Source organism: Melozone crissalis, unplaced genomic scaffold, assembly GCF_028551555.1.
Source record: "Melozone crissalis strain CALT ecotype California unplaced genomic scaffold, PUWL_Pcris_2 ptg000034l_1, whole genome shotgun sequence".
NCBI lineage: Eukaryota > Metazoa > Chordata > Aves > Passeriformes > Passerellidae > Melozone > Melozone crissalis.
In genome coordinates, this window is record NW_026535812.1 from 24,345,057 (window position 1) to 24,355,116 (window position 10,060).

Below are 10,060 nucleotides of genomic sequence, written 5' to 3' on the forward strand. Positions count from 1 at the left end.
TGCAGCTCCTGGGTGATGGTGATTCCATGGGAGTGCTGGATCTGGGCTGGAATGGCACAGAGCAGTGAGGGAGCAGCTCCAGGCAGAGCTCAGGGTGTGGAGTTTGCCTTCCCTGTCCCCATGTGCCTCCCCTGTCCCCTTCAGCATTCCCTTGTGCCTTCCCTGTCCCCTTCCCTGTCCCCTTGTGCCTTCCCTGTCCCCTTGTGCCTTCCCTGTCCCCTTCCCTGTCCCCTTCTCTGTCCCCATGTGCCTCCCCTGTCCCCTTCAGCATTCCCTTGTGCCTTCCCTGTCCCCTTCTCTGTCCCCTTGTGCCTTCCCTGTCCCCTTCTCTGTCCCCATGTGCCTTCCCTGTCCCCTTCAGCATTCCCTTGTGCCTTCCCTGTCCCCTTCCCTGTCCCCTTGTGCCTCCCCTGTCCCCTTCAGTGTCCATTTCACTGTCCCCATGTGCCTTCCCTGTCCCCTTGTGCCTTCCCTGTCCCCTTCCCTGTCCCCCTGTGCCTTCCCTGTGGAGGGCACAGCTCCTGGGGAAAGAGGAATCCCAGCAGCTCTGAAGGATGTTTGTGAGCCCTGAGCCATCCCAGGCCCTGCAGGGATGGCCATGCCCAGCAGAGCAGCACAGGTCCAGCTGGGGTGGCGGCTCCTGGAGCATTCCTGAGGGATCCATGAGCCCTGAGCACTGCCAGGAACGGCAGCTGGCAGGGGTGGCAGCCAGGAGGGAGCCCTGGCAGGGCAGGAGGGTTTGCAGGTTTGCTGGATCCTTCCAGGATCCTTCCAGGATCATTCCCTGTCCCCCAGCCAGCCCTGTGCCAAGCTCCAGGTGGCTGCAGCTGCAGCAGGAGCTGTCCCAGTACCTTCAGCTTCCTCCGCCCTCCCTGGCAGTGCCATCCATGCCAACATCTCTGCTCAGCCCGGGGGTTTTTGCTTTGATTGCTTTGGAAAAGGAGCTTCAGCTGCTCCAGGTTTGAAGGGGAAGGCCTGATGGAGGCGAGAGGCTTTGTTTGTGTCCCACGTCCTCGTGCAGTGCCTACCTGTGCTCCCAGCTGGAGGCTTTGGAAGCTTTCCCTGCCAAGGGAGGCGTTTCCAGCTTCCAGTGGTGCTGATCTGTGCCAAACTCTGCCGTGCCACAGCTGGAGGCTGCAGGATGAACTCCCTGCACACATTGCTGATGCACCCTGACCAGTGCAGGGCTCTGCCACTGCCTTAACACTGCATCCATCCATCCATCCATCCATCCATCCATCCATCCATCCATCCATCCATCCATCCATCCTCCACCTGGGGAGGAGCTGTGGCCAGGAATTCCCTGTGCCTGTGGCAGCAGGGCCCCAGCCTTCCTGCTGCTCTGCTCCCAAACACAGCTGGGCACAGCTGGAGCTGCTCCTGCCAATCCCCCTGGGCACAGCTGGAGCTGCTCCTGCCCACCCAGCCAGGTTTCATCCCCCTGGGCACAGCTGCAGCCTCAGGGCACAGGAGTGGCTGCCAAGGAGCATCTGCAGATGGCTCAAAGTGACAAAGGGACCCTGAACCACGAGGCTGAGCCAGTGCTGGGGAACTGGGCTATTCCCAAATTGGGCTGTTCCCAAATTGGGCTGTTCCCAAATTGGGCTGTTCCCAGGAACATCCCAGCTCCCAGTGCTGGGGAATTGGGCTGTTCTCAAACTGGGCTGGTCCCAAACTGGGCTGATCCCAAACTGGGCTGTTCTCAAACTGGGCTGTTCCCAAACTGGGCTGTTCCCAAATTGGGCTGTTCTCAAACTGGGCTGTTCCCAAATTGGGCTGTTCCCAGGAACATCCCAGCTCCCAGTGCTGGGGAAATGGGCTGTTCCTAGGGACATTCCTATGGATGTCCCAGCTCCTAGTGCTTGGGAATTGGGCTGGCCCCAAATTTGGCTGGTCCCAAAATGGGCTGTTCCCAAACTCATTTGGTCCCAGGGACATTCCAGCACTCTGAAATTCAGCTGTTCCCAAATTCAGCTGTTCCCAGGGGTGTCCCAGCTCCCAGCTCTGGGGAATTGGGCTGTTCCCAAATTCATCTGGTCCCAGGGATGTCCCAGAGCTCTGGAACTGGGCTGTTCCCAGGGACATTCCAGCTCCCAGTGCTCTGGAACTGGGCTGTTCCCAAACTAAGCTGTTCCCAGGGCCATTCCAACACTCTGGGGTTGGGCTGTTCCCAAACTGGGCTGTTCCCAAATTGAGCTGTTCCCAGGGACATTCCAGCACTCTGGAATTCAGCTGTTCCCAAATTCATGTGGTCCCAGTGATGTCCCAGCTCCCAGTGCTGGGAATTTGAGAATTTTAGCTGTGTCCCAGGGATGTCCCAGTGCTCAGGAACTGGGCTGTTCCAGGGACATTCCAGCTCCCAGTGCTTGGGAACTGGGCTGTTCCCAAATTGGGCTGTTCCCAGGGACATTCCAGCACTCTGGAATTGGGCTGTTCCCAAATTGGGTTGTTTCCAGGGTGTCCCAGTGCTGGGGAACTGGGTTGTTCCCAAACTGGGCTGTTCCCAGATTGGGCTGTTCCCAAATTCAGCTGTTCCCAGGGGTGTCCCAGCTCCCAGTGCTGGGAATTTGGGAATTTGAGCTGTTCCCAGGGATGTCCCAGAGCTCAAGATCTGGGCTGTTCCCAGGGATGTCCCAGCTCCCAGTGCTCTGGAATTGGGCTGTTCCCAGGGACATTCCAGCACTCTGGAATTGGGCTGTTCCCAGCTTGGGCTGTTCCCAAATTCAGCTGTTCCCAGGGGTGTCCCAGCTCCCTCCCCTGGGATGCTCTGCCGATTCCCTCCTCCTGCAGCACAGGGATTGCTCTGGGGTTCACCCACCCCTCGGATCACTCCTGGGATGTCCCAGCCTGTCCCCAGCCTGGTGTTTCCTTCCGCTGGCCTCAGACATCCCCACAAACCCCACAGCAGCCCCTGGGACAGAGGATTTCAGCTCCCACTGCTGCTGGTGCAGGTTAAACCATTTCCAGAGGTGAAATTTAAAATATTGTGAAGATTTTAGAATCCAGGAGTCAGAGTTAAAGCACTGCATCAGCTTGGCTGCAGAAACACCAATGCCACAGCCTCAAAAAAACACAAAAATAAAGGGAATTTTGTGTCTCAGGATACAGGGCAGCCCTGCTTTAAATAATATGGATTTATTGCTCATGTAGCTGATACTTGTTTTACACAGAGAAGCATTTAGTCAGTGATTATGTTACAGAAAAAACAGCTCAGCAGCCTTTCCTGCCCCAAAGCAGGATTCCAGGCCTCTGAACAAAATTCCAGGTGAGAATGTTCTGCTGGGATTTGGCCACTGCAGAGCCCAGAGCTGCAGCCCCTTGTGCCCAGTGTGTTCATAAATGGCCTTTCTGAAACTCCCAGAGGAAAAGATCTGTACAGATAATTCATAATGAGCTGAAGTTTCGTTGCTTTTATTTCTCCAGCGCTGACTGGACGAGGCTTAGGGGAGCCAGTGGATGAATCTGGATTTTCCTGAGGTAACTCAGAATCCCAGGGAGCAGCTCTGGAGGATGCTCTGGGCAGCAAAACCTGCTGGGTGCAGCTGCCAGAACCACAAACAGGGTTTGGGGGCAATTCTGGAGGGAAAATGATGGATTTGGATGGATTCCATGGATTTGGGCAGCTCCTGGGCCAGCCCTGAGGGAGGTGGGATGAGGGGGTTTTTGGGGTCCCTTCCAACCCAAACCAGTCTGGGGTTCTGGGAATTACCTCAGCAATAGGGAACTGAAGCACTTTAGTTCTTTTTCCCAAGCAGATTTCATGGCCAGTCCTGCATTTTTTGCAGCCTGAGTTTGCACCCATGGGCACAGCCTCTCTGACACCAAACATCCATAAATGTGAGGGAAAAATTTGGGAAAATATCCCAAACATCCTTTACACTGAGCACAGGGAGTGCTGCCCCACATCCCCTGTGGGATTTATGGGAATTTCTCTGTGCCAGGGTGCACACAAAGCATTGCAGCATTTAACTCCTCTGAAATAACATCCAGAATGGGAATTTCACCTTCTGCTCCCCACCCAGCAGCAACTTCCAAACATCTTTGCCCAATTCATTATTATTATTATTATTATTATTATTATTATTATTACTATTATTAGCCTTTTCAGGTCAGGAAACCCCACAGTTTTCCCATCAAAATCACAAATATTTTGAATTCTGATTTAATACAGCTGCATGAGGAAAAAAAAAAAAAAACTTATTGGGATTAGGGAAACCTTTAACCTGTGTTTTACACTTTGTTTTTAGTACAATATTCCAGGCAGATGCAATAAAATTTGGCCCCTCCCTACTTCAGTGCCCAGATTATTTCATGCTTTAAAGGTTTTTCACCTTTTGCCAGGCTGCTCACACTAAAAACTTCCCTAAAATGGCTTTGAGCAGGAACAGGAGCTCAGTTAGGAATTTTACAGCCTTTTAAGCAATAATAAAGTCAGAATCAAATACAAGCCAGACTTGGAAATGAGGTTTTTTTAGGAAAGCCAGGAGCAGGGTGGATGTTTTTCCACTGCTGCTGGCACTGTAAATGACAATTAACTTCAGGTGGCACAAAGAGATCACTGTGTACAAACCTAAGCCTTGGAACCTGAGAGCGGTGTCAGCATTTGGGGCACAAAACCCCGAATTCCTGCAGGTGACAGGAGAATTTCTGGCCATCCTCACCTCCCCATCCCTCCCTCTCCACGAGCACTCTCTGCTTTATCCATTTTCTGAAGGCAGCAGAGTCATGATTACGTTTTTATTTTGGAAAAAGCAATACAAGCTGTGCTGTAGTATCAGTGTTCTTGTGGTGAATAATTTATTTCCAGGCATTTCACGAGGCAGGCTCAGAGAAGAACGGAGGGGTTGGGGTTTGAGGTGTGTAAACAATCACAGAACAAAGCCGTTCTCCCAGTACTTGCTCAGAGAACAATCCAATCCCAGCTCCCACACCCACAGCACAGCTGGAATTTCACCTGGAATACAAGAGCAACATTCCCTCAGTTATGCAATACTGTATTTTCCCAAAAATAATAAAAAAAAAAACAAATAATAGCCTTTATTTTTTAAAAGTTTTGATGACAACACTGAAACCCTTGTCTGGAGAGTGCTGTCCCCGAGACTTTTTCATCCTAAAAAGCAACACAAGAAAAAATTCCACCCCAGCTCCCAGCTGTGGAGCGGAGCCAAAGGCAGCAGGGTCCTGGTGAGCCCTGAGCCCTGTTCCTGCAGCTCTGGGCAATCCTGAGCGCTGCCAGGGCTGTGGGCAGCTCTGCCAGGGCTCTGGGTGCTGCCCAGGGCTCTGCCAGGGCTGTGGGCAGCTCTTCCATGGCTCTGGGCATCCCTGAGCTCTGCCAGGCTCTGGGGTGGTGCCCCAAGCTCTGCCATAGTTCTGGATGCTGCCCTGAGCTCTGCCAGGGCTGTGAGTGATGCCCTGAGCTTTGCCATGGTTCTGGGGTGCTGCCCAGGGCTCTGGGTGCTGGCCAGGGCTCTGCCAGGCTCTGGGGTGTTGCCCTGAACTTTGCCATGGCTCTGGGCATCCCTGAGCCCTGCCATGGCTTTGGGGTGCTGCCCAGGGCTGTGGGTGCTGCCCTGAGCCCTGCCCATGGCTCTGGGTGCTGCCCTGAGCCCCAGGGGAAGCCCCGGGAGCGCGGCCAGGGCGTCTCCGCGGTCCCTCCGCCGTGTCGTGGATGTGTCCAGGTGAATTCTGTCCATGCAACTGCAGATTCTGTATCGTTGTCCATTAGAAGTGTAAACTACTGAGAACTGGGCCTTGCTGATATGAATAAAGTGATTAAAAAATGGTCTTTACACACGGGGAGGAGTCAGTCTTCTTTAAGGTAGCAATGGGCAGATTTGTTCCTTTTTTTTACATTTCCAAACTGACTCATCTAGAAACAGGCTTAAAAAAATTCATAAAGAAACAGGCACAACAGAAATGGTTTTTCATCTTCTCCACAGGGTTCCAAAAGTCCTGGGATGCACCACACACACACACACACAGGGGTGGGGGATTGATGATCCTGGTATTTTTGGGATATCCAAATTGATCGTGAGCTCCACTCCGTCTCCCTGGCCTGGGAACAGCAGCAGAGACACCCAAGGCTCTCCATTTCATGTGCACACACAAAGTGCATCACATTCCCAGCATTTCTCAGCAGCTCCTGCAGATCCCACGGGATCCCCAGGCTGGGAACACTCCTGGGAGCGTTGTGGAGATGACACATTTAAATAACAAGGTGTGACAGTCTCAGGAGGTTGACACAGAAAGCAAGGCTGGGTTGGGTTAAATTCTGGGCAGAGAACAAGTAAAGGAGAGTGGCAATAAAGCAATAAAACCAATCCAGGCAGGGATTCAGGAAGCATCCTGCAAGCTGCTTTCTTGGCAGGAACGTCTTTCCTCGATGGCATTTTGTACATTCCAAAAAATTCAGGGGGAAATCCCAGGGCTGATCCAAGGACATGGAAAGGCAGCAGAGGCAGATGGGACAGAGCATTCCAAGGCAGCCTCTGGGTGTGAGATACACACCTGGAAAAATGCTTTGTGAATCCTTGGTTTTGGACAAAAGCCCTGGAATGCCCTAGAGAAACACTGCCCCAGCAATCAGAGTCATTCTAGAGGCCACTCTTACAGCAAACTGAAGATTCTAAATAAATCCACAATCAAAGGCAAGGTTTTGAGGTGCTGGATGACAAATCCTGCCAAAACTGGATCAGTTCACTTGATGTAAGGCCACGAACTGCAATCAAATGTCTGTACTTACAGATATCAAAGTTGATTTTATAGAGAAAGAATTGTTCTGCATTTCATGGAAGAGTGATGTTGACCTTGAGTATATTCAAGCAAATCCCCACATAAACATCCTCAAATTTCAGGGGTTTCACGTGGCCCATCAACTCGTAAGTCCTCAGGGCCAGTTTTCCATCCAGGACGTACCCCAGGCCGCTGCAGTGGCTGGAAGGGATACTCCTGGTAGGAGATGAACCTTTCCCTGTCGAAGCCTCGGTAGGCAGAGTTATCGATGAGGGGGCACGCGGTGAAAACGTTCTCCGAGGAGTTCAGCTGCAGCGGGAGCTGCACCAGGTTGGGAGCGTTGATGAAGACATTGGTGTCGGTCCTCATCAAGAACCTGGCACTGGAACAGAACTCAGAGAACCACTGGATGTGGGAACTCAGCACATCATTCCTGATGTGCAGAGTCACCGAGACAACCCTTGGGGGGCTCGGAGGTCCTGGAATGTTGCCAGAAGTGTCTGGTGGCTGGACTGTGATCCTGCACAGGAGACGACACCTGTATGAGGATGGGAGGATATCACAGGGATAAATGGTGAAGGGATAGATTAATTATAGTGTGAAACACAGGTTTTAGAATTTCGGTACAGGGGGGTTCTAGGGAGACAAGATGGAGGAATTAGGGCGTGTCCTGCCCTTCTTCCTCTTCTTCTTCTTGTCGTCCATCTTCTGTGGTGGTGGTGGCTTTTTGGGATTGGTTCTTACTGAATGTGCACTTGTCAATAAGGGTGAAAGGTATTGGGGAGAATAGGTAAATATCTTATGGGTAGTTTTGGGTATAAAGATAAGTGACCGCCCCGAGGGCTCTCAGTGTGCTCATGGCTGACGTGCTGTGCGGACCTCTGTCGGGTGGAGAGAAGATATTGTGGATAAAAACTAATAAACACTGAAGACTCCTTTGGTCCTTTGGAGCGCGGGCTGTGCCAAGGCCATCCCGAGCCTTTCCAGGCCATCAAAAACAGCCGACACGGGACAGATGAAGACATCGGCGTCGGTCCTCATCAAGAACCTGGCGCTGGAACGGAACGCGGAGAACCACTGGAAGGCCATGATGGTGTTCAGGGTGAGGTTGTCGCACGTGCCCACGAAGTCCTGGCGGATGGTGTCCCCGTGGAGGATGCTCTCGTCCTGCAGCGCCGCCGTGTCCTCGCTGTGCGCGCGCCGCCCCAGCAGGAACGGCGTCAGGACGTGCTGGCCCCGCCAGGAGCGCCGATGGTGTCCCCATGGCCTCCCTGGCTTTCACGTCCCCGGGGCTGGAAGCCACCAGGATGGCCAGGAAGGGGCGGAGGGGGGGAAGGTAAAAATCAACTTCCTCAAATCAAGCAATGTACTCAAGCTGGTTTTGACCAAAATCGTGACTGCTTTTACCGTTGGCCAGGTAATTTTTGGATTTGAGGCACACAAACTCACAGCAGGTCCCTCCAGACCCCTGTGGGATCCGTGCTGAAGCTGCTGCCCCAATGTCAGGATTAGAGATTCCAATGGATAAATCCTCACAAAATTCAGTTTAAAACCAAACCCCCAGGCCTGTACCACATGTAGTTTCATTTCCTTAAAACCACACGTGCTCTGTCATCTATTTTAGACACCTTTAAGCCAAAATAACCCCAGTGGCTAACTGTGGGAATTCCAAATGGTTTCTGATGTTTGCAGTGATAATATTTATCCTGCACAACCACGCACAAAGACACAGCCAGGATGACAGAAAGTTTGATTTCACAGCACAATTAATTATCCTTTATCTTCAAAAATATAACCACAGGGCTCATAAATGTTTTAGATTGGACAAATAAATCCAACCCCCAGAACAGCAGCATGGAGTCCAGGGGAATTTGATTTTCCAGAGCCCACCTGCCTCGTGTTTCTGTGTAGGATCTGATTTTAAATTAATCATCCTTTAAAGGAAACATTTGGAGAGCATTTCACCAACAATGGCCTTAAAGCAGATTAAAACAATTTTATATAAAGCATTTAAATAGCAGAATTTCAGACTGATTCCTCTCAAAATCAGTAATTAACTAATAGGAATCTTACCTTTTTATGCATCAACCTGACTTTCAGTGGACAGTAGGAGAATAAATACTGGAAGAAAATAACCTAGGTTATGTATCAGTGCTTATTATTTGATTTTAGAACAATAGCATTTATTTTGATTATCAACTTTAAAGCTTATCAGTGAAAACCGATCCGTTTGACCATGGAAAACATACTATAAATAGCTTGATTTTTATAGGAAGGAAAGCCTGGTTTCGTGACACTCTGAACAACAAAATTGGAGACAAATCCTGATCTGCTACATAAGGAAAAATCTGTGAAAATAAACATCAATTCAGGTCCTTCAGGAAACACCAGGCACACAGGGAAATGAATCCCCACCTCGTCCTGTTGAGTCAGCAAGGTGTGAGCACTTCTGCCCGGCCACGGTGCAGGTTCTGCCCCTCCAGCTCCTCCTCCGCTCCCAGACTTTGTGCTGGCACTTTTTCCATTCCAGCTGTGGATGGCAGCTCCTTCCAGGGCATTACTTCCATTTTCTTCCAAGCTGAGATTGTGCCAAAACACAAAACTGGTGACTTTTGGGAATAAATCTGAGGCAACACAACGCTCAGAATGTTCCTCCATGGGGATTCAGATCCATCTCCACCCAGGTAGGGGATTGTGTAATGTGGACGTGCTTGGGCATGAAAGAGGTGGGAAATTCTCATATTCATTAAAGATTACTAATTACAATAACCAATAGTCCAATATTATTATCTTAAAATACTATAATAATAGGTGTATAGAAAAAATAATTCCTTTTTAAAGCTACCAGCAGAAATAACTTGGAAATACATTATTTAAAGCTGGCTTTAAGGCCGGCTTGGACGGAGGCTGGACTATGGGAGGCAGGAGATGAACGAGATAAAGTTTAAAGTCCTTCCAGCCCAAATCAGCCACCGATTCTACATTTTTAAACTTAAAACCATTCGAAACTAGAGGCAATTTTGCAAGACCCCGGGCTGCGATGCTCTAATGTACCAAAACGTCAAGGATTTTATTTTAAAAAATAAAAAACCTTTATAAGACCTTTACCAGCGCCTGGCTGTCACTCGCTGCTCCCGGTACCTCTGTCGGAGCGCGGGGAGGAGGGGATGGCAGCGGGGCTGTGCCGCCCTCTGCCGAGCCCAGGCACCATCCCAGCCTTTTCTGCGCTTGTTCATCCCAGCCGGCAGCGCCGCGCGGGGCTGGCTCGGTGTGCGCGCTTCCCCCGCACGCATCTCACCGCGCCCTGGGCTGCGTCCCCGCTCTCCAT

At 51.0% G+C, this 10,060-nt stretch overlaps 1 protein-coding gene across 1 annotated transcript; it reads right to left on the reverse strand.

The window, feature by feature from the left end:
- Positions 1 to 6,578: 6,578 nt before the first annotated feature.
- Positions 6,579 to 10,060, reverse strand: B3GALNT1 (beta-1,3-N-acetylgalactosaminyltransferase 1 (globoside blood group)). Its single transcript, XM_054282301.1, is given in 6 exon segments — positions 6,579 to 6,933; positions 6,935 to 7,125; positions 7,183 to 7,192; positions 7,808 to 7,996; positions 7,998 to 8,083; positions 10,031 to 10,060. Coding segments are annotated over 6 exon segments (798 nt in total). The 3' UTR covers positions 6,579 to 6,641.